General features: G+C 38.6%; 1 protein-coding gene across 1 annotated transcript in view; it reads left to right on the top strand.

Moving 5' to 3' along the window:
- Positions 1-23176, top strand: part of LOC117452197 (protein unc-13 homolog B-like) — a 101687-nt gene that overhangs the window by 34754 nt on the left and 43757 nt on the right. Inside the window, exon 3 of the mRNA XM_071204288.1 lies at positions 20488-20587. Within this exon, the coding sequence (XP_071060389.1) occupies positions 20488-20587 (100 nt within the window). The remainder of the gene's footprint in view (positions 1-20487; positions 20588-23176) is intronic.

The raw sequence follows: 23176 nt of genomic DNA, 5'->3' as shown, positions 1-23176 counted from the left end.
TAACAATTATTTAGAGTTAAGTTTTGCTCTCCACCCACTCTTAAGAAAATATATCTGGCTCTTTAGTTGCCTGACATTCTTCTCTTACCAGCTGTTTTACGTCTTTGTCTGTCTCAGGCTTAGTGGTGACCAAGTAGTCTCATCAGAGTTTGTTTGCTGAAAAAATATGTCTGCTGCTGCTCAAAACAGTGTTAATAGGAGCAGTCAGACTACAATAAAGCAACCCTGTCTCCTAAAAATTACGTTCCCACAGAACTAAACTGCATTCTCAATTACGTTTAGCTAGAAACGTATTTACTCCCACGTTACGTTTGTTATGAACGTATCTCAAATACGTTTATTTTCTACATACCTTCTAGAAACATGTTTTCTCCCAGGTTACGTTCCTTATGAACGTATCTGAAATACGTTTATTTTCTACATATCTTTGCCATTTATTGTCTTGCTTATAATGATGATAATAGTCATTTATAAATATCATTTTAGAGCACACCTTTGAAATCGACAATCGGGCTCGATATATGGTTAAATTAAAATCAGTAGGCGAGGCTGTAATTTCGCCAGCTGTTACTCTCATGAGCGAGGCAGAACATAATAGTTTTAACATGCCAAAAAGCTGCTGTGTCGTTCATTGCACCTCAAACATTAAAACAAATCCAGAGTTACGTGTTTCTGTACTTCCTCTAAGAAGAAAGGACAGTAACAGAAGAGCTCTGTGGCTTCAGGCTTGATCGCCGTTCAAATGACAGCGTTGGTTTCCCCAAAAGTGGGCGGGGCTGTAAAGTGAAGTAGATTTTACTGTCATCTATTATTCAAAACCATTCTATTTATTCTAACGTATTACATGCCAGTGTTTTATCTTTTTATTTATTTGTTTTTATTTTAAATCGTATAATGTCGGACTTGTTTTGTCGTCTTTGAGGAAAAGAAATGGGGTTTAGAGATTCAAAATACTGAAATCTGTATTTTTTTAAATCTCTTCCTTCTAATTTGTTATTCTTTTCTAAATAACACACTGTTATTTACTCAACAATAGCACACAATTATCCTTGTTTTTATTTATTCATTTAATTCTATAATCTTGGGCATTTTAGCATGCTTTTTAGCCGTAAATAAAGTCACCAGAAACAGACGGGACATTTCGAGATTTAGGATGGCCCAAGACACTACACTACCCATAATCCCCAGCTATCGTTTGGGACTACAGTCCCGTTGACAAACCCCGTGATGTTGCGCCGAGGTTACGCCGAGCGTCAAGCTCTTTGAAATGGAACGAAACCACGGCAGACTATTCAAAACTGGACTCGAACGCCCCCCCCAGAACTACACATGCTGGCTATTGTGTTTCGCAACATGTTCTCTATGGCACGTCTCTACTGGGAATTGTAGTTTTAAAAGACGTTTTTCCCAAATGTAGAAGTTGACAGTATTAAACTGTGTACAGCCCTGGAGGTTATAGGCGATAGGAAACACATTGGTGTGTACACATTTAAAACATGTAATTACTAAATGGGTGAAAATCGCTTGTATCCATAATGGGCAGCATTAATATATACCCACACGACAGCTCATTGTTACTTTGTAATTCTACTCCACTACAATTCAGAGGTTAACCTGGTATTTTTACTCCACTACATTTAGTTTAGTTACTTTGCAGATTCTGATTAATGATGTGGAATATAAACAACCCTTAAAGCAGACTTTAGTTACACCTGAGTACAATTCAGGGAAGGTGATTGTCAAGTGCCAACAATCAGGAGAGATATTTGATAGTTGGTGCTTGAGAAGACTAAACATTTATCTGCAGATCTTTATAAAGTATATTCATTACTCGTTATTCTCTACTAATAGTTAATTAAAAACTGTATAATGGCTATTTTGCATATCCCTTTCAAGATTTCAAGGTTTTCTAAGGTGTATTGATCTTATACACAACTTGGGTCGCAGGTTCCTCAACAGACATCTATCAATATGTGTGTACTGTATACCTCCACCATTAAACTGTCATATTCTGCACATTTCTTATTCTATCTACATACATAAGAGTATAATTAATGTGTATAATATCATTTAAAATAAGTGTTTCAACATAGTTAACATTGCAGGAAAGCAATATGTTAGACGTTAAGTACTTTGTCAGGCTTAATATTCATCTGTAGATAGATACCCCCAGAGCTTTTTTCTTGTTTAGAAGAAGTATTTTTTAATGTGTTAATAAAGGTTAATTCGTTTTTCTGTTTTGCACATCCTCCTATTAATATCTTTGTACATCCAGCACTAAACTGTTTTATTGTAGAGATCACTTAGTATCTTCTTGACTTTTTATATTCTATATTTCTATCATTGACCTTCTACTTTCCCCCTATGAAAGTATGTACTCTTAATATTGTTTTGATCAAATAAGATTATGCAACAAAAATAATTCAATAACATGCTTTAACCACTAGGCGGTGCACACAAGGTACACACAGCATACTAATAATAACTTTGTATTATTAGTGTAGACACTTATGTATAACATCTGAAGATGTGTAGTTTTATTCATGTTTTTACATAATTTTACAGGATATTGCTATACTATTTCTCTTGTTTTACTTCTACACATTAATATCTGATTTGTAAAACATCACAGACAGAAAGGCATAGGCTATCCGTCATTTAATAGTAAGCTATTGAAATTGTGATTCCATAGATGTGTCTCCCATCACCCAAATCCCCTGACTATTCTCTCAACTCAGTATTTAGATTCTTATATTCAAAGAAAATCAGTAATATCTTTAAAAACTACAAGTCCTGTTCTATCAGCTGTGCACCGTTATGGTGTAAATATAACCTATATACCAATTGGATCAAATATAAAAGTCAGCCGAATTACTATTGATACTGCAAGGAGACGTATTTTGTGAAAAGAAATTGAAGATGTTGTTTAATTGTTGATATATTTATGAAACACGTCAAGTATTCAGTTTTGTCAGCAGTTCTCCTGTTTGTCTCTCTCTATAAATAAAGAATTACGGCAGATGTGTAATATGTAATGCAGCCGAACCGTGTATTACAATGCCGTTATGTGATGACTTCCAAAGAGAAAAGCAAGCACACTCGGAATTAGGTATTATTTTATTTTTCGTTGTCGGATATCATATCTCCATATCATATCAACACCATATCCCAGCGTGCATTGCGGCTAAAACATCCAATCAACAAGCTTCAAGCTGAGGATCTTGGGTAATCAGTTTAGTGGGTTTGTGGTGTGTATCGCTCAAAATGTCCCGTCTGTTTCCGGTGACTTTATTTACAGCTAAAAAGCCCAAGATTATAGAATTAAATGAATAAATAAAAACAAGGATAATTGTGTGTTATTGTTGAGTAAATAACAGTGTGTTATTTAGAAAAGAATAATAAATTAGAAGGAAAAGATTTTAAAAAATACAGATTTCAGTATTTTGAGGCTCTGAGCCCCATTTCTTTTCCTCACAGACGGAAAAAAAGTCCGACATTATACGATTTAAAATAAAAACAAATAAATAAAAGATAAAACACTGGCATGTAATTTACGTTAGAATAAATAGAATGGTTTTGAATAATAGATGAGAGTAAATCTACTTCACTTTACAGCCCCGCCCACTTTTGGGGAAACCAGCGCTGTCATTTGAACGGCGATCAAGCCTGAAGTCACAGAGCTCTTCTGTTACTGTCCTTTCTTCTTAGAGGAAGTACAGAAACACGTAACTCTGGATTTGTTTTAATGTTTGAGGTGCAATAAACGACACAGCAGCTTTTTGGCATGTTAAAACTATTATGTTCTGCCTCGCACATGAGAGTAACAGCTGGCGAAATTACAGCCTCGCCTACTGATTTTAATTTAACCATATATCGAGCCTGATTGTCGATTTCAAAGGTGTGCTCTAAAATGATATTTATAAATAACTAATTATCATTATTATAAGCAAGACAATAAATGGCAAAGATATGTAGAAAATAAACGTATTTAAGTTACATTCATAACTAACGTAACGTGGAAGAAAATATGCTTCTAGAAGATATGTAGAAAATAAACGTATTTGAGATACGTTCATAACTAACGTAACGTGGGAGAAAATACGTTTCTAGCTAAACGTAATTGAGAATGCAGTTTAGTTCTGTGGGAACGTAATTTTTAGGAGACAGGGTTGAATAAAGGCCATGTAAAACCAAAACAGTTGTCTTTGGAGGCTATGAAACTGAGGACTGAGGCTGGGAAAAGGAGTCTTTTTTATTATGGTCCTTGGTTTTGGAATGTCCTTCAATCACGCCTCAAACTGACGGCACTTGTCTCAATAGCATGTTTTAGATTGAAGTTGTCTGAAGTCCTTACCACCAGCTGCTCTTGCAGTAATAAGTAGTGCACCTTTCTTACTGTCCTAATGTGCACAATGTAGTGACTGCTTTTTCGTCTTTTGTTTTCTTACTTATGTTCTCTGTATTTTATATGCTTGTGTTATGTGTTATGTGTAACGTTGCTGCCTTCTTGGCCAGGTCAGCATTGCAAATGAGATTCTATCTCGATGCTTTGATCTGGTTAAATAAAGGTTAAATAAAAATAAAAAAATATCGGGCTGCAGAATTTGTGAATATTTTTGTAATGGGTTTGACCCCCTATAGATAGAGAAATAGGAATAAATGCAGGTGTAAAAACCATGTTGATGCTGAAAGAAATGCAGCCGTAAAAAAAAAAAACCCTGTCTGTTTGCACTGAGACCAAAATAATTGTTCAATATCTCCTGAGCCTCCTTCACACACCAAATACTCTCCTCCGCTCCCTCTCCAGTCCCCTCCACCCCCCCCTTAATAGAGTATTCATTACTGTAGACAGCCTAGTAAATGTCATCTTGCCTGGCCATGCTGCGTATGTCGATGTACAACTGTATATAACTTATTTATTTTCATTTCAAGTCATTGCCACTTAATTATAAATGACACCGGCTGCTCCCCAAGAGGGTCCGGCTTCATACTGTGATATCTCATTCCCACCACAATTAGTTGCTGGTTACTGAAGGAAGGGGTTTCTATTTATATGTACGCATGCAATCAATGGATGTCTAATGAGTGGCCTCTTTTATGACAACCCTGGTGGTGTCAAAGGTAAAGCCAAATATAGATGATTATATATTTTTCCTTCATTTGTATTTATTTTGTGTTTTTCTTTTTGCTTTCTGCCGTTGCTTTCCTGTTTTGTGTCTCGTAATATGTTCTGACCACTGTTAGCTCAGGCAGTAAATGACAGACAGCTCGTCTGCAACCTGCCAGTCCACTCGTCCCTTTAATAACAGACCTGGCAACCACCTTAAGTGAATGATGGATTATTCCCTCAACCATTTCACCCCCTGTCTTTTGCCTTTTCCATTACTGCTGAGCTCTGATGGGCGGTTTGACAGATAGGCTACAATTAACATTATAAATAAATGGAAATCTAGGTTTATAAAATCAACTGCCTCCATCCTGGATAATATTTCAGAAGAGAACAATTATTAAAAAAAGGTAAATGTCGAGGTAGCCAAAGATAACAAGAGATGTGTCTGTACAAATGTTGTTACCATATTTGGCAAAAATAATTGTCAGCACATAATCCAGATTCGTGTGTTGTTTTGATTTGCCAAATATTACATCATATATATACATTGCAACAAATAAGACGTATCATTTGTTAATTAGTAAGCTTTAGAGGTCCAGTTAAGAACACTTTTGGACGGAGCCTGGCTAGCTGTTTACACTTATTTCCAGTATTTGTGCTAAGCTAAGCTAACCAGCTATATGATTTGTCTATGACATGAGATATCAAAGAAGTAAAGTGATGGGCGGGTTGGCATATAGGCTACACATGTTATATTATGTGTGACATCAGAACAAAATCTATCTTGTTTTAATAAATTGAACTGCCTCCATCTTGGATATTTTAATGAAGGAAAAAAATGCCTTACAATCTAAAATACATGTTTCATGTAAAATGTTAGCATATTTGTAAAGAAAATTGGTCCCGAATGAACCCCAATTCACGGTCCATCTGGATTTGACAAATATAACATCAAATACATATTAAATACAACAAATATAACATAAAGTATGTTAATTAGTAAGCTTTAGACGTCCAGTTAGGAATACATTTGAACGGTGCCAGGCTAGCTGTTTACATTTATTTCCACCCTATGTGCTAAGCTAACCAGCTGTTGGTTGTAGCTTTATCGTACAGATATGAAAGTGGTACAGATGTTAAAATCTAGTGAGCAAAATAAACGTGTTAATTCAAATGTAAAAGTATTCCTCTTGTGTATGGAACATGTCTTACCTTGGCAAAATAAACAATAAACAGTTATGTAATATTATTTAAGATTATGAAAGTTGTATTTTCCCTTTTTACAACATTTAAAGCACCTCAGTGTGGTATTTATATCTATTATGTCAACCATATGTATTGCTTTTGGTTGCTTTTTGAAGATCTGGAGTGTGGATTAGGGACAAAAACAGGTCAGGACTGGGAAATGATTGTTTGTGTTATCACATGATCAGTTAAGCCAAAATTAATTTACAGGGTTAACCAAATAAAATAGGATTATTCTGAAAGCGTGGACAGTTGTGTCATCAATCTAGGGGAGCTGCTAGAGCTTCCACATACGAGGACTGTTCCTGGGAAGGTTGAAGTGTATATGAATATGGAGCAGGTCAAGTGCTTAGTCAAGCTCCATGCTTAAATAAGGGCTATAAAATGCAGGGGTCGTCCTGTACCCTGTCGGTTGGAGTGTTTCCTCTCCTGGTGATGTTTCATCAGCTCTGTGATACCCTGCTCTCTATGCTAAAGCAGGATGGTGTCACCAACAAAGAGCTCAAGGGGGAAATTGGTTACACATAGGAAACACAGCTTTACACAACACCAACATTGAGGATAGAAGTAAAATCACTGAAAACTTAATCCAAATTCTCGCGGGAAAAGTGTTGACTACCTTGCCTGAGAATCTTTGCAGCAACATTGATTCAATTTGCAAGATCTTACCTTTTTTAACAATATATCTACAGTATAGGACAATTATGTATTTCCAGTTGCTTACAGTGTTTGCTTGCATTTACAGCCGTCATGCAAAGTAATGGCTCACCTCACCTGTCCGACTGGGCCATTTTCCAGGATGATGTTTTGTAATCTGATCCTGGTTTTATTGAACTACCAAAAATGGAATCCTGGCATTGTTTTAGCAATCCACATCAACATACGTAGACGTGTAGTGTCATGTTTTTCATTCTTTTCTCATCTTTTTACTTTAATTTCCATAAAAGAACATGACTTAAATTCAAAAAGTAATATCGATGTCTAGTGTTTTTGGTTTTCATTTGAGTGCATTTAATCAAGTTTGAATCTTAGCCCTTATCAAATGCATTTATATGTAGCTTTCAGCAATATTTTTTATTTAAGAGTTTACAGGGAACATATAATGTCAATTTTCAGGTAAATATTTGTATTTTCTTCAAAAAAGCCCTGTCTATTGGCTTACGAGAAAAATATGGCCTACCTTGGCAACCAACATACAAAAATGGATTTATTTTATTTTCAATGATCCACTGATGCTGCCCTCAGCTCCACTGGCCCTTTTCAAAAGAAAGTGGTTGTAAGATTGAGGCCATATAAATACACACACACACACACACACACACACACACACACACACACACACACACACACACACACACACACACACACACACACACACACACACACACACACACACACACACACACACACACACACACACACACACACACACACACACACACACACACACACACACACACACACACACACACACACACTGTAAATGCTCTGCACTCTGTCCCTGTGAAGAGTGGGCTACTTGAGGCAGGTAATCAAGCAGGGATTAGGTGGTCGGTGGCTCGGACATCCTTAGTTTATGCTGATCGCTGACACACACTGAAGATGTACAGACAATCTGGCACAGCGAAACACGTGTTGACGTTGTTCATGAAGCCACAACAGACATGTCTCTGAATTCACAAATCCATGAATTATAGCCACGAGAATTCAAGTTTTGTAAATTCAGAAAAGCCAAAGGGAAAACAGTAAGAAAGACCACACAATGTTTGTCAGCTCACATTTTTTAAGATGTGTTTTTTGTATCAATATACTGTATACATTTATTCAAATAAAGTTATTTGCATTTTGTTGCAAAAACCTTGCCATGATATCCATAACTCCCTTTACATTTTGTGGCACTTTTTTTAGAGGGCACCAACCCATTATGCACTGTTTTTACCCTGAAGTAATTTCAAGTGTTCTTCAATCATCAATATTCAACAGTGTTGTGGAATAATAATTCCAACTTGAATAGCATATACAACCAGTGGCGGCGCCAGAGATTTTCTCTAGGGGGTGCTGTGGGGTAGCTTGACGTTTCATAGAGGGTGCTCAAACATTAAGGGTTTCCCATTAATGCACCAGAGCTACAGTTGAATGTTCTACTGCAACACTCCCCACACACACACACACACACACACACAGTGCACCCGCGACTGTTACAATGAAGGCTCGATAATCAGCTCACGGCATATAGGCAGGGGTAAAGTGCTATTTTTACAAGTGGGGAGTGGACCTCACCTCCTCTAGGGGGGTCCGGGGGCATGCTCCCCCGGGAAGATTTTTTTTTTTTTAAATATTGAAGTTAAAAGCATCAATCTGGTGCACTTGAGAGCAACATTAAGAGATCTATGGATACATCTCTCAACACCCATATGAAACAGAACTGTCAACAGATTTTCTATTTCTTTATAGATATTTTACAAATCACTCCCCTTTTAAAACAACACACACACACACACACACACACACACACACACACACACACACACACACACACACACACACACACACACACACACACACACACACACACACACACACACACACACACACACACACACACACACACACACACCATGTATACATTACTTCAGGGGACATTACATTGACTTAAATGCATTTCCTGGAGACTTATCCTAACCTTGACCATAACCAACACATGCCTAACCCTAACCCTTAACGCAGGGCTATTCAAGTAGTTTGGAATGGGGCCCGGTTGATGAAAATGATCCAAAGCAAGGGGCCGGGAAAAAAATGACTTGAAATATTAGCAGTCATATTAAGAGCTTCAGATACAGTAAATACTACAGCAGGTCACCCTTGACAAAGAGATCAATGATCTCAATGGGATTCACCTGCATAAATATAGTAGGTTTGAAATTAAATTAAATGACTACAACAGCATAGTGGAGTGCATATATTTTGTTTAATTAAATCAAACATAGCCCCAAGACCTTTATAAATGGCAAGTTCAGAACTCAGTACATGTGAAGCTAATATAACCATCAACATCATTATATTTAGATTAAATGATCTAATAATTCACACAAAATAGCAATTTAGGGCCATACACAAACAACAGTGCATATTATGGTATAATAACAATAAAGACAAGTGAGCCATACCACATCAATTGCTTAATTAAAAGCAAAAACAATTGTCAAAAGACTTGTATTAATTACCAAACCACAACACACAGCCTTTTAAAACTCAAACCTTTTTTGATTAACATAGTGATAACTGTATGCAACCAACTTGTCAGATATGTGCCATCTAATGAGAGAAATGGCATTTTTTCGATTTATCAAGAGCAGAGAAGTCGGGAGTATACGTTGTCATGGCAATACGCATACAGTGATGCAGATGCTGGTCGGAGAGGGATGCGCGATTATTAGTTTTTATGGCATTCATGTGTGAGAATGCCGATTCGCACGTGTAAGTCGAGCCAAACATTGTGAGGACAAAAAGTGCAAGACCCCTTGAATGAGGGAATTTCTCGTGGCTGACTTCATGAGTCCAGAACTTTTCAGAACCTGCCAGCTGAAATGACTGTCGCAGGTCATCTGATGACTGAATGTTAATGAGTTCAAGTTGTAAAGACGCCTCGTTTAATGTCACAATCAGCTCCTTTGCTTTCAGTGCAAACTCCCCCTCTACATTCACAGAGAAAGGGTCCTTCACAAATCTCATCACTTCAGTCGGGAGACTGAAATGTTCAAACCTCGTGGCAAAGTTGGTTTTCAATGCGTCCATAAATCCAGTCATCACCTCGGTGATTTGTAAACCTGCAGTGTTGGAAAATGGAGCATTTTGCCTGGACATAAATCCGCAAATAAAGTGTGAGCTTTTTTTGAAACGCATGAAGTCTCTCCACAAGTTGTGTAACCATTTTATCTCTGCCTTGCAGCTCCAAATTGAGTTGGTTCAGATGTTGGAAAATGTTGCTCAAAAAGCAAACGGCAGCGTAAAACTCATCATTCTCTATCAGACACAGAAAGGCGTTGGCTTTTTTATTCTTTGAATTGCGGAGAAACGCCATGATCTCCTCCTTAAGTTCACAAAATCGTTTCAAGACGTTTCCTTTGCTTAGCCATCTAATGGCACTGTGCATGAGAAAATCATTATATTGAGCTGACATGTCTGACAACATCTGGCAGAAAAGGCGGTGCTGTAAACTGGAGTTACAACGAATAAAGTTAATAATCGCCATGACAGAGTCCATTGTGTTTTTTAACTCACCACTCAGTTTTGCGCACAGGAGGCTTTGGTGGATGAGGCAATGCAGCGATCTCAGCTGTGGAGCCACATCTGCCAGTCTAGCGGACAGTCCCTGTGTTCGGCCCGACATCGCAGGGGCCCCATCCGTTACAAGCATGTTAATACGATCCAATCCCAACTTGTGCTCCTTGAAAAACGAAACCACTTTGTGGAACATCACCTCACCGGTCGTGTGTCCATCCAAAGGAATTAATCCAAGTAGATCCTCCCGAAAGCACTCACCATCAAATAATCTAACATAGAGGCACAGCTGTGCAACATCGCTGCTGTCAGTGGATTCATCAATAGCTAGCGACATAACCTCCGCCTTTCACAGTTTGTCCAAGAGAATCTCAAAAACGTCCGATGCAAGGGTCTCCATTCTCCTTGATGTTGACGTGTCAGAAATCGGAATGTTCTTAATTGAGTCAATAACGCTTTTTCTGATTTTCTCATCTGCAACCACTTCCTCAATTGATGCAAGCATAGACTCTTTGACTGTCTCTGCGTCCGTAAAAGGCCTTTTCTTTTTGCCTAATATCCAGGCCACTCGTAGGGACGCTACCGTAGCTCTCTTTTGGTCAGTGCAAGCCCGAAACAGGGAGCTACGTCTTTGGTCATAGCACGAAGTTAGCCCCAAAATCTTCTGGCGGCGAGCATCAGAGCCCGCTGGAAAAGTGGCATCAAAGTTGGCGTGAGCTGTCTTAAAATGCCTTCTCAAGTTGTACTCTTTACACACCGATAAACACTCATTGCAGATTAAACACACGGGCCTCCCACTGACATTTACACACAAGTACTTCTCTTTCCACTCGCTGTTGAATTGCCGGTTTTCGGTGTCAACCTTTCGTTTTTTTAACGTAGAAAGAGACATTTTGATATCCAACTATGCTGACCAGGTTTGATTAATCGTTCCATTGGCGCAAAACCGTCGAAGGTGCGCGAGCTTGTAGTGAAGGGCAGCGTGAGAATTTTTCAGGGTTTTCAACTGTTGAAAGTGTCAGTATAACAATTGCAGTTTGCCAACTCCACTATGGTTATTATGCTTTTGGGGTTTTTCCCTTTCCTGTAGTGTGTTATAGGTATGTGTGCATGTAAATGGTCTGCATTGGCTAAAAGGCTAAAATCCCAAGCCCCTGCCTGATACAACTCGATTGGACTCCTTTGTTTACTTCAGTAACATAGTGACACACTACGTTAAACTATAGCTCTTCTATAGAGAACCGCAGTGACGCGTCGTAAAACCCGGAAGTAAGTTAGCATTTTTAGCACTTCCGGTTCCTTCGTCAGCAATGCATTTTCTCCATAGGGTTTTGGAAAATAGCTCGAAATAAGGTCTGTGGTTGACACAAATTTAAGAGATACATCACGTTTTGTTCTACGACATTAAATACATCAGCAGTGACCCCACTGGGGATTTCTGAAGGGTTTACGTGTCTGAAAAACGATGGTTGTTACCGAGTGGCTGAATAGGACTACAGAAATTGTCGAGGCCGTTGTACGTCATTACGCCTAACACGTGTGTTCTGCTTGAAAGCAAGTACCTGCCAATCTTTAGTATCTGTATATCTATATCTGACCATTAGAATCTGTATTTTTGAAATTGTCGTTTTTAACACCGTAGTTTTACAAATTATAGAATAATTAATTACCAGTGTTTTCCAATTTTACTCGGCAGTTCGTTTCGTTAGCTAACGTTAGCTAAAGCTAGCGCTACTAGTTAGCTACACAATGGTTTTTTGCTTTGCTCCGGGTTGCAGCCACAGGTCTTCACATGAAAGGTGCTCGTTCTATCGTTTCCCGGCCAATGTTTTCCAAAGGAGAGTCTGGATTCGTGCCATGAGGTAAGCTGACGTTACATTTTTGTCCATGTCACGGTGAAATGTAAATGATGGGTCGTGACTGTATCGCCGTTTTAGAGATGGCGCTGCTGAAAAGACCGCAACATAAGTAAAGATAATGAATAAATCCTATTAAAACCTGTGTGGCTTATATGATAAGTCTAATTAGTACAAGCAGCATAACGTTTCACCATGTAACTAAGGATTGTAGTCAGGGAAATCAGTTTGACATATTGAACTAATAACAAATCACCTCTGGCTGGCAGAGAACTCTCTGCTCCATAGCTTCTCTTGGACGTAAAATCACATGTACATTTTACATTTATATTCAATTTAATATTCCATCCCTCACATACTTTTGTATATATAATAACTTATATTTTGTTTTTCTTGTTATGCTGCTGCAACACAAATATTTCCAAAATTGGGATCAATACAGTAATATCTTATCTTTATTAATTAAGAAATATAACTATTATAATTAGTGTAGCAGCTGACACCTATTTTCAATATGGATTAATCTACCATTTATTTCTTTAGTTCAATTTTCATCTATAAAATAGTGAAAATGTTCACGAGACAAAGTACAAGGTTATATCTTTAGATGTTTTGTTTTAGCCTACAGTATGTACTGTATGTCTTAATGCTCTTATATGTGACGGTGTGACTTCCATGAAACTAATATTTGATATCTTCCCAACAGACGAACTGACAGGAAGCCTAACACTCTAACAACCACAACATTGCAAAGGCGAGAGAATATAAATTAAAAACGATTCACAATTTCTTAATTTCTTCTTCTTTCTTGCAGTGAGGTGAAGCTGACCTTGCACTTGGTGCCAGTAAGGATGTTCCTCACGCAGGCTGAATGTTTCTCCCTCCTTTCTGACACTTGATTTGCAATGCTTCACTAATTGTCATGTCCCTGGCTCCGTGGGGACACTTTACCTCCAGCACAGCGGAAGACCCTACCAGACCATCTGGAGATGCCCCCAACACTCCTGATTGGGAGAGCCACAAACCTGACTCATGGACCTGCATCTGGGTTGCAGTGGTGAATGCCCTGACACCCTCACATTCATTCATAGTCCCCCACTGTACAGACAAAACACCATCATGGGCCTGTTGTTGCCCTAGCAACCTGGCACTAAGGGAAGCAGTCACACACTTTGACCTCAGGACAGCTCAAAGTTGCTGGCAGTCAACCTTCCTTTCCTGAACAAATGCCAGTTTGGGTTGGTTCGCTGACCAGTGGTAGCCACCTGAATTGCCCTCTGTTGCTCCTCAGACAATGCCATGCTTGCCACAATTGCCTCAGGTCCCTGATGCCCAACAGATTTGAGAATTTCAGGAACAGTAAGTGTTTCCAAGCTGTAGTGTTCCTCTTCTGGCTCGGGGGAGAGAAGCCAAGACATTCCTGAGAACCTGCTCCCGTGTCTGTCCCTCAGCCAGTCACGATCTTCGGAGGTGGGCTCTCTTGTCAGCGGGTTGAATGAGTCATTGGTTGGAGGAAATAGCTCCTCCACTGAATGCATACGTTTAGCTGCCTTTGGCTTCTTCCACTGACAGGGGGTGTCAGTGCAGCTGAAATTGTGGATGGCAAAGATGGCTAATGCAGCCGCATGACTGCATTTCCATTTTCCACATGGGCATTCACATTTTGTGGAGAGAATTCCCTCTTCTCCTGTAGATACCTGTGGTGGTGGGATTGTTTTATTATTTAAAATATATTTACATTTGTAATGCCTTCGCAATTATCCCTTTAATTGTTTATAGCCTACTGTATGTTTATTTCATGGATATTTCTGTGTTTTCTGGCGTGTAATGTTTGTAATCTTGGGGCCTCTTCTCTTTAACGTCTACATGCTACCACTGGCTCAGATAATGAAGAACAACAACATAAGTTACCATAGCTATGCAGATGACACACACATTTACGTAACCATTTCACCAAGAGACGATACTCCAATTAAAACACTGAGTAAGTGCATTGAACAAATCAATGACTGGATGTGTCAGAACTTTCTCCAATTAAACAAAGATAAAACTGAGGTAATGGTTTTTGGAGCCAAGGCAGAACGTATAAAAGTTAGCGCTGAGCTTCTGTCTGCAATGTTCAAAACAACAGATAAAGCCAGAAATCTAGGTGTAGTCATGGACTCTGACCTGAGTTTCAACAGTCACATTAAAACAGTTACTAAATCAGCCTACTATCACCTAAAGAACATATCTAGGATTAAAAGACTAATGTCACAGCAGGATTTGGAAAAACGTGTCCATGCCTTTATCTTCAGTAGACTGGACTACTGCAATGGTGTCTTCACAGGTCTCACTAAAAAATCCATTAGAAAGCTGCAGCTGATTCAGAACGCCGCTGCTCGAGTCCTCACTACCACTAAGAAAGTGGATCACATCACTCCTGTTCTGAAGTCTTTACACTGGCTTCCTGTGTGTCAAAGAATAGATTTCAAAAATACTGCTGCTGGTTTATAAAGCACTGAATGGTTTAGGCCCAAAATACATTTCTGACCTCCTGCTAAATGATGAACCATCCAGATCTCTCAGGTCTTCAGGGACTGGTCAGCTTTCTGTCCCCAGAGTCAGAACTAAACATGGAGAAGCAGCGTTCAGTTATTATGCTCCAAATATCTGGAACAAACTCCCAGAAACCTGCAGGTCCGCTGCAACTCTGACTACTTTTAAATCCAGGCTGAAGACTTTTCTTTTTGTCGCTGCTTTTAATTGAACTATTCACATCTTAAACTGCACTGTAACTTTTATCCATGTATTTTTTCTTTTAATGTTTATTTTATTAGCTTTTCTTTTTAATGACTGATTTTAAATGCCATTTTCTTAATGTCTTTCATTTTTTGTAAAGCACTTTGTGTTGAAAAGTGCTATATAAATAAACTTGCCTTGCCTAATAAAGATTTCATGTGACACATAAAATGGATTTGTTGATGGGAATTAATGTGAATAAATTAACTCTAGGTTAACGGTACTCTTGCTATCACTACTCACCGACACTCTATAAACCTTGTCCCTCATGCTAGCCCTGACAACACCGGTAAGCACACCTTCATCTAGGCTGCACTGTTTTACGTGTCCTGACTTGTAGTGGTTCTCTCCTCTATCTACACTCTTCTTGTCATCTTTGTAAAACGATATCAGACTGGTAATTGACACAGCCATGACTTCTAGTTAAATTCAGTGTGGCTAAAATGAAAAGCTTTGTTAAAATATGCAAGCACGCGGAAGTCAAAGTCAGCTTTATTGTCAAAAATTCTACATGTGTTATACATCCAAAAATATCGAAATATCGTTTCCCACAGTGTGACATGTATACATTAAACAAAACAAAAAGGGCCTAGATAAACGGGGTATACAGTTTAAAATGTTAATATATTTAAAGTGTTCAAAGTGCAGTTTCAGTGCAAGTCAGTTGAAACGATCTTAAGTTGGCGTGACGTTGACGTCGTGCGACCCTGCTGCTGTACTGGCTTGTAGTTCGTTTATAGCATAACGTTAGCATTTCGCTTTTGGCGACTAGATTTATGATTAAAAAATTATAAAAGTATGAGAGACATGTGGAGATTATCCGGCTGAACAAAACGTGATCCCTCTCTTAAATGTGTGTCAACCACAGACCTTATTTCGAGCTATTTTCCAAAATCCTAGGGAGAATTTGCATTGTGTTTTTGACGAAGGAACCGGAAGAAGTTTACTTCCGGGTTTTAGGACGCGTCACTGCGGTTCTCTATTGGCTAGTAGTTCGACACATTGTACGTGTTATGCTAAAGGGATGGACATCTCTAAGCAGTTGACCAATCCCAACAGAGCCTGCCAACTAACCAATCAGAGCAGACTGGGCTCTGGTTTCAGACAGAGGGTGAAAAGAGGTGCTGCAGCACAGGCCGTATGAAAACAATAAAGAGCTTTAGGAACATAAAGCATGTACATTTGCCACAGTTGAGGCACAATATACAAATATGAACCTGAAAATGAGCATTATATGTCCTCTTCAATAATAAGAAATTCTTGCTAAGGCTGATAAACAATGGTTTCTATCGTTAAACCAACGCTTACTGTCAGTGTATAACAGGTACACAGTCATTTTATTGAGCAATATAATAGTGTGACACTATACCTGCTGCCATTAGAGGTTTTTGTTGATTAGAAAATAACCATATATCATTCTTGGCAATTTAAAGTAATTATTTTCTTGGTTACTATAATTTTTTTCTTGTGGCAAATATCAAGTCAAATATCAGAGCCAGCCGCTAACGCATAGCCTACCCAGCCTTTCTTTTACTTCTTAAAGAGCAACTTGCAGGTTAGAGACCAGTGAATAAATGTGTAGGAAAATGATGAATACACTATATTTCAAAAAAATATACAGAAATATACACTACATCATCATCATCATCAGCTTTATTTAAAGAGACTCTTGGTCCATTATTAAAAGACATACAACACTCAAATATAAATTAAAAAAGGCAGTTATACCAATGTTTCCACAGAGGTGACTGGAAACACGGATTTGACAGCAGCATAATGAGAGAGTTATGAGAAACATTCAATTGACAGATGAATTTGTACATTAGATTTCTCAAAAGAGCATGGAACGGGTTGACATCTGGCGTCGTTTTAGTAAGACATTTTCACTTCCGCATAAAAAAGCCTCCGCACGTGACCTCCCGCGTGTGACGTAACATGGGGGAGAGCGGCCGGTCTAACGTATGAATAAACATGGATCACAATGCTAGTTTTGACACAGAAGAGGTTGAAAATATATATTCGAATGCATATAATTATAATGATGAGCCTGCTAGGCGTCCAAGAGACCAGGAGCAGCCAAGGATTAGAAGAAATAACGGCCATCGGAGAGAAATGGAGCTGTGGTGTGAGGAGAACCAGTGGAGAACAGGGCAGCATGTCTTGGTGAGTGACCGGCGTTAGCTACAGTTAATGTTAGCTAACGTCAGTCACATCACAACATTGTAAAGTTAGCAATCATATATCAGGCTATAACTAAAGTAGTATTGATAATATAGTAACGTTACTGGCAGGACTGTTGATTAGTGATGGCAGTTTGACACTGTAGCTTCGAACGGAGCTTCAATCCTGGACTTCCTATTCCATAGAAGCAGTGCATCGAAGCTTGCTTCAAATCACGTGACCTATGACGTCCGAACCAGCAACTGCTTTATTTCCTGAATGAATGAACTCACTGGTTCGCCGTCCAATCAGGCGATTCAATGCACTGCCTTGTCTCGATTCTGACAGGTGACAGGTTGAAACAGTTTCAAATTTGAGCGCTTCAACACTTTATGACCGCTCTAAACAATGCGCAATGTGTGGGTTGTCGTAGTTTGCGTTGTTGCTGTTGAGTTGTTGTTGGTATTGCATTTGAATTGTAGTATCATTATAGAGCAAGCCAGGAAGAAAGATAGGTCGTTCTGGCTCGGGAAACACTTCGAAATGTGGAGAAGTTGTGAACAAAAAGACAATGATAAGTAATATAAAAACAGTTCAATAGTTTAAGGAATAGATAGCCCAGTGGGTAGAGCCGGCGGCCCGAATGTGGCGATGTCCTCCGCGCAGCTGGTTCAAAGCCTGGAATGGATGTATTTTAATCATTGCTTTTCAACTTTAATAACTGATAAAAGGCCCTCTCCTCCCAAAAAAATGTCCAGCACTCTAGTCTCTTCTCAATAACCCAATACACACAATTATCAATCTTTAATTGCAAATAGAACATGATATTCAGTCTTAGTGTGTGTGTGCATCGAAAAAAAATTCAAGGCAAAGATACGTTAAACCCACTGCAGCCTTGCACTTCGCCAGGAGAGGTCGCTGTAACTGAAGCTTTGAGAAATGAACCTATTTCCGACACAATTGTCCAAGTGGTTCGATGCTTCATTCAAAGCTTCATTTTGCCATCACTACTGTTGATACTGATCCATAACAGAAACTAATGCGCAAGTATCAGTCGTATCTCGCGCTACCTAATGCAACTCCACACTACGGTGCTGTGTACCGCAGGGGAGACGCGAGATACGGCTGATACTTGACGATCTGACGGAGAAAAGTTGTGGAGCCTCCGTTGATATGCCGTTGTAAATGGCTTGATGGAAAGCAGGTGTGTAGTCGGGGAGGGTGCACAGCTGATTGCAGCAGGTGAGTGGAGGTTGAGCCAGGAGTGACAGCCACCACGCCCACACAAACACAAAGGAGACGGTTGGAGCAGTACAGCGTTACCTAATGCAACTCCACACTACGTCTTACCGGAGGGGAGAGAGAGAGCAGCGAAGGGGGGGAGAGAGATGTAATACGGTTTCCTGATAAAGCTGTGGAGAGTATGTGCTGCAGGGAGGTGGATGCACCTCGCACAACGCACCCAGGAACGAACGCTAGCTCCGGTCCTTTTCCTGTTAGGGAAACTGTGGACTCGATGTCCTGACAGGCTGGAGTTTGTGCAACCTGCACAAACACAAGCTCACCATGATTACAAATGGTGAAATGCAATGTAAAATGACCGCAAAAATACCAGCTCACTAAATCACAACCGCTCAAACCAACTACAAACTACTACCGCGGATTGGGCAGAGAACGAGTCCGAGAAAGTTGCTCCCCCATGTGACGTAATATGACGCGTTTGACGTTAAAAAACGTTTTTAGTTTTTAGTAACAGAGCTCAAACCAGCTCCTTTTCCTCTGAATTCCTGCCCTTATGTCTTGTAAAACATATCAAATCCTGCTTTAACATTTGTAATTGTTATTTTCAGGCAAGGTTAAGCATAAATGTAGTAAAAAAAACAACCTGCAAGTTGCTCTTTAAGAACTAGAATATTAAATGAGCACCTATGCAGCATCAACAATACATCTTTGTAAATGGGTGCAAGTGTGCAGGAGAACGAAAGGACAACGACAGTTTGATGCTTCCATTAACGTCAAAGTGTTCCACATTGCCCACGTAATGGAATAATAAACCCACACCTTCAATGACAGCAAGGAGCAACTTCCAGGAAAAAGAGAGGGGTATTGTCATTGCAGCAGCTGATCTTTGTAGAATAACCAAGTGTAGCTTTGACATGACAACATATGAATACATTAAGCACAAATCAACAAGTGGCATATCAAAGAAGGAAGGAGTTACAGTTTATAGATCTCTGTACAGCCCTCAGTGTGTGATGAGAAAATGTAGTACTGTTGTTCCTCAACTGAGGTGGCTCTTTTTTTAGTACAAAGTGTTCCCTGTTTGGTGCTTTTATAGTTAGTAGTGTTCACCTCTTGCAAATGGGCCTTATTCAAAAGGAACAAGTCACTTATTTAAGAGGTGGTGGTTTATGTCTATTCATTTCTGTCTTTCTCCTTTCACTTCTGGAGTGGAAGACTAAATTGTCCTCCTTCATATTTGTGACGCATCTTTATCTTTCCGATTTTATTTAATATTTTTGCATTTTTGTTTACTGCCTTTAATCCGACTATCACTTCAACAATGCTCTCTGACAGTTTTGCATACAAATACTGCCAAGAGGGGTTTATGGTCTTCGCACTGTTCTGTGATTTAAAGGAAAATGCCTAATGTATAGCAAAGGCTAATATTAGCATAAGCTATGTGTTTTTTGGTCATATCTCGCAGCTGTTTATCAGTTAATTTGTATAATATTAATTTCTGAATTGAGTCCATTGTCTGACTAATTGTTTGTCCGTGTTTTCTTCAGTGTCAATAGAGTAAATTATTTGTTCCTTGTCTAAAAAAAATATTTCATGTTTTTAAATGTTTTAGCCTCCATCAATCTCCCCTTCTTTAACGCGCTCGAGAGAGGCTTCTCAGCTTAATTATGTCTGTTTACTGTATTGTTATGCAGAGGGAATTTATTTCCCTTGAAGTTAAATCAATGAAGTGGGATGGGTCACTAAAGTCTGCAATGGTACAAACATGTTAAGATAAAAGACCAACTTTATTTTCTTTATTTTCTTTTCCAGACAAATTCAACGCCTATGTCACTTTAAAGGTGCAAAATGTGAAGAGTACTACCATCACAGTCCGAGGGGACCAGCCATGTTGGGAGCAGGACTTCATGTTGTGAGTATCGCCCTGCTGCTGCTCTTACTTTAAATAAAACAAAACAAAGAATCTATTTTCTCTGCCGCCTCATGCCCCTCAGGGCGAGGAGACACATTCTTCTTCTGTTGTTTACATATGTGATTCTGAGTGTTCTACAGTACTGCAGTACTACATGGTACAAGTGTTTGTCTACCGCTTTAAAGTCAAAACTGCTCCACCAGTTAAAAATCTGCTCAAATATTGTAGGTAAACCTTTTGAGAGACTCTATTAATCAGCCTACCATAACCACATATCGATGCTGTCCAACTACATCGTCTCTGACCCCAACCATGTCCTGAACAGCGAATATGAATTGTTATGATCAAAACGGAGACACAGGGATATACTAAGGTCAGACTGAAGCATTCTTTTGTACAGCAGTCAATCCTCAAATTAAATACAGAGCAGTGCTTCTCAAAGTGTGGTCCGCGGACCACTGGTGGTCCGTGAGCGCCCCCTAGTGGTCCGTGAGTATATTGGTAACATTTTACATTTGAAATAAATTTAAGTTTTCCGCACTCTCGCGGGAATATCTCCGCAATGGAGCGAGCTTAAATTTCACATTCGATTGCATGATATAGCAGATAAACACCTTCATCACACATGTGGCCACTTGTTTGTACCATTTTCAGGCGATTTGTAAAAAACTATGTGTTTTTGGATATTTGTGGAGTTAGGTGGTCCGCGAGTGTTTTTTTATTGATTAAGTGGTCCTTGGTATGAAAAAGTTTGAGAAACACTGCGCTAGAGGGTCTTGTTTCTCTTCAGTGATCGTGATGTTTTGTAAAATGTTTGTCCCTTGTATCTTGTCTTAAATCATTGTCCTTGTTGCAAATGGAGCTGCTGTGATGCAAGAAAAATGTCAGACTCGATCTGACAGTAAATTATAATCGTATTGTAAATCTTATTACTTACTCTATCGTCTTTATCTATTGCAGGGATTTTTCAATTAAAACCCAGAACCTCCTTTTTAGCCATAATTACATCAGTTATTTGTATGTGTTTTTTATTTATTTATCTTTTATATATTTCTAGTTATTGTGCTTTTTATTAATTTTTTAATTATTGTTTTATTATTGTACTCCCATTGTGTTATTTAATATTTCTAGTTACTGCCTGTACAGCACTTTGGTCAACTGAAGGTTGTTTTAAATGTGCTATATAAATAAATAAAGATTGAGATTGAGTTATTTGAAACAAGGGTGCATACGATATAAACTTCCTGAAAATGTATCTGGTCTGTAGAAACCTCTTGAGGTTTATGTGTTACCCTACTGGAAGGATCTGCAGATTAAAGCTTTTTTAAATTATTTTGCAAAACATATATTCTAGTTTCAATTAAGCATTCTTTCTGTATGTAGCTCACATATATATGAAGAGAACTGGATAAAGCGTTGGAGGCTGGACCCCGTTCATTCCTATGTAATTTGCTCAGTGGCACATGAAGCCAAAGTGGCCTGACTCTTGAGAGCTAGGTTACCTGTAGCTGGGCCCATAGAGAGCCCCGCCTCCAAAACAGCATGTCAGCAGGTCTTGGCTCAGACAAATGAGTGGAGAGAGAAAATAATGCTGGATACGGCTATTAGCACATTTCACATCCTAAGACCCTAATGATTTAAATAAAGGCTATAACAGTTATAGCTATAACAACTGCTAGTTGAATTTGTTTAAAAAAAATATTGACTGATTAGAAGACGTCTCTTTTCTATGGAAGCCTGTTTGCGCCACAGGAGAAAAAGTCAATATATTATATTGACTTAGCTATCTCAATATATTGACTTAGCTATCTCAATATACTGACTTAGCTATCTCAATATATTGACTTACTATCTCAATATATTGACTTACTATCTCAATATATTGACTTAGCTATCTCAATATATTGACTTAGCTATCTCAATATACTGATTTAGCTATCTCAATATATTGACTTAGCTATCTCAATATACTGACTTAGCTATCTCAATATATTGACTTACTATCTCAATATATGACTTAGCTATCTCAATATATGACTTAGCTATCTCAATATATTGACTTAGCTATCTCAATATATTGACTTACTATCTCAATATATTGACTTAGCTATCTCAATATATTGAGTTATATATATATATATTTGTATTGAAACAATTATGTGAAATACAGAATAAGGCACATAGACATCAATGTTCATCATATAAGCGGTACAACTTCATATTAAGGTACACAAATTCACCATCAACTAGTTGTTAATTAACATGCATATTAGCAGTATATTGGCTATTTATTAGTCATCATATTCTACAAGTAATCTGTGTATGTTACACTTGCATGTATGAGATCATTAAGTGCCTTGTAACTTCTTTTTTTATAGTTTCACTCCGTTTGAATGTCAGTGGACTGCAAATAAGTCAATAAAGGAGCATGGCTGCTCATTCCCTGGCTCTCAAAAGAGTTTGGCTGGCTGTTTAATCTAAGTTCACACTGAGACAGGACAACACAGAGAGAACAGTACACCTATTGTGTAAGTACGTACGGAAACACTACAACACATAGAGAGAACAGTACACCTATTGTGTAAGTAC

This window comes from Pseudochaenichthys georgianus, chromosome 9 (genome assembly GCF_902827115.2).
Source record: "Pseudochaenichthys georgianus chromosome 9, fPseGeo1.2, whole genome shotgun sequence".
In the NCBI taxonomy this organism is placed as follows: domain Eukaryota; kingdom Metazoa; phylum Chordata; class Actinopteri; order Perciformes; family Channichthyidae; genus Pseudochaenichthys; species Pseudochaenichthys georgianus.
This window is presented reverse-complemented; position numbering and strand designations above follow the sequence as displayed.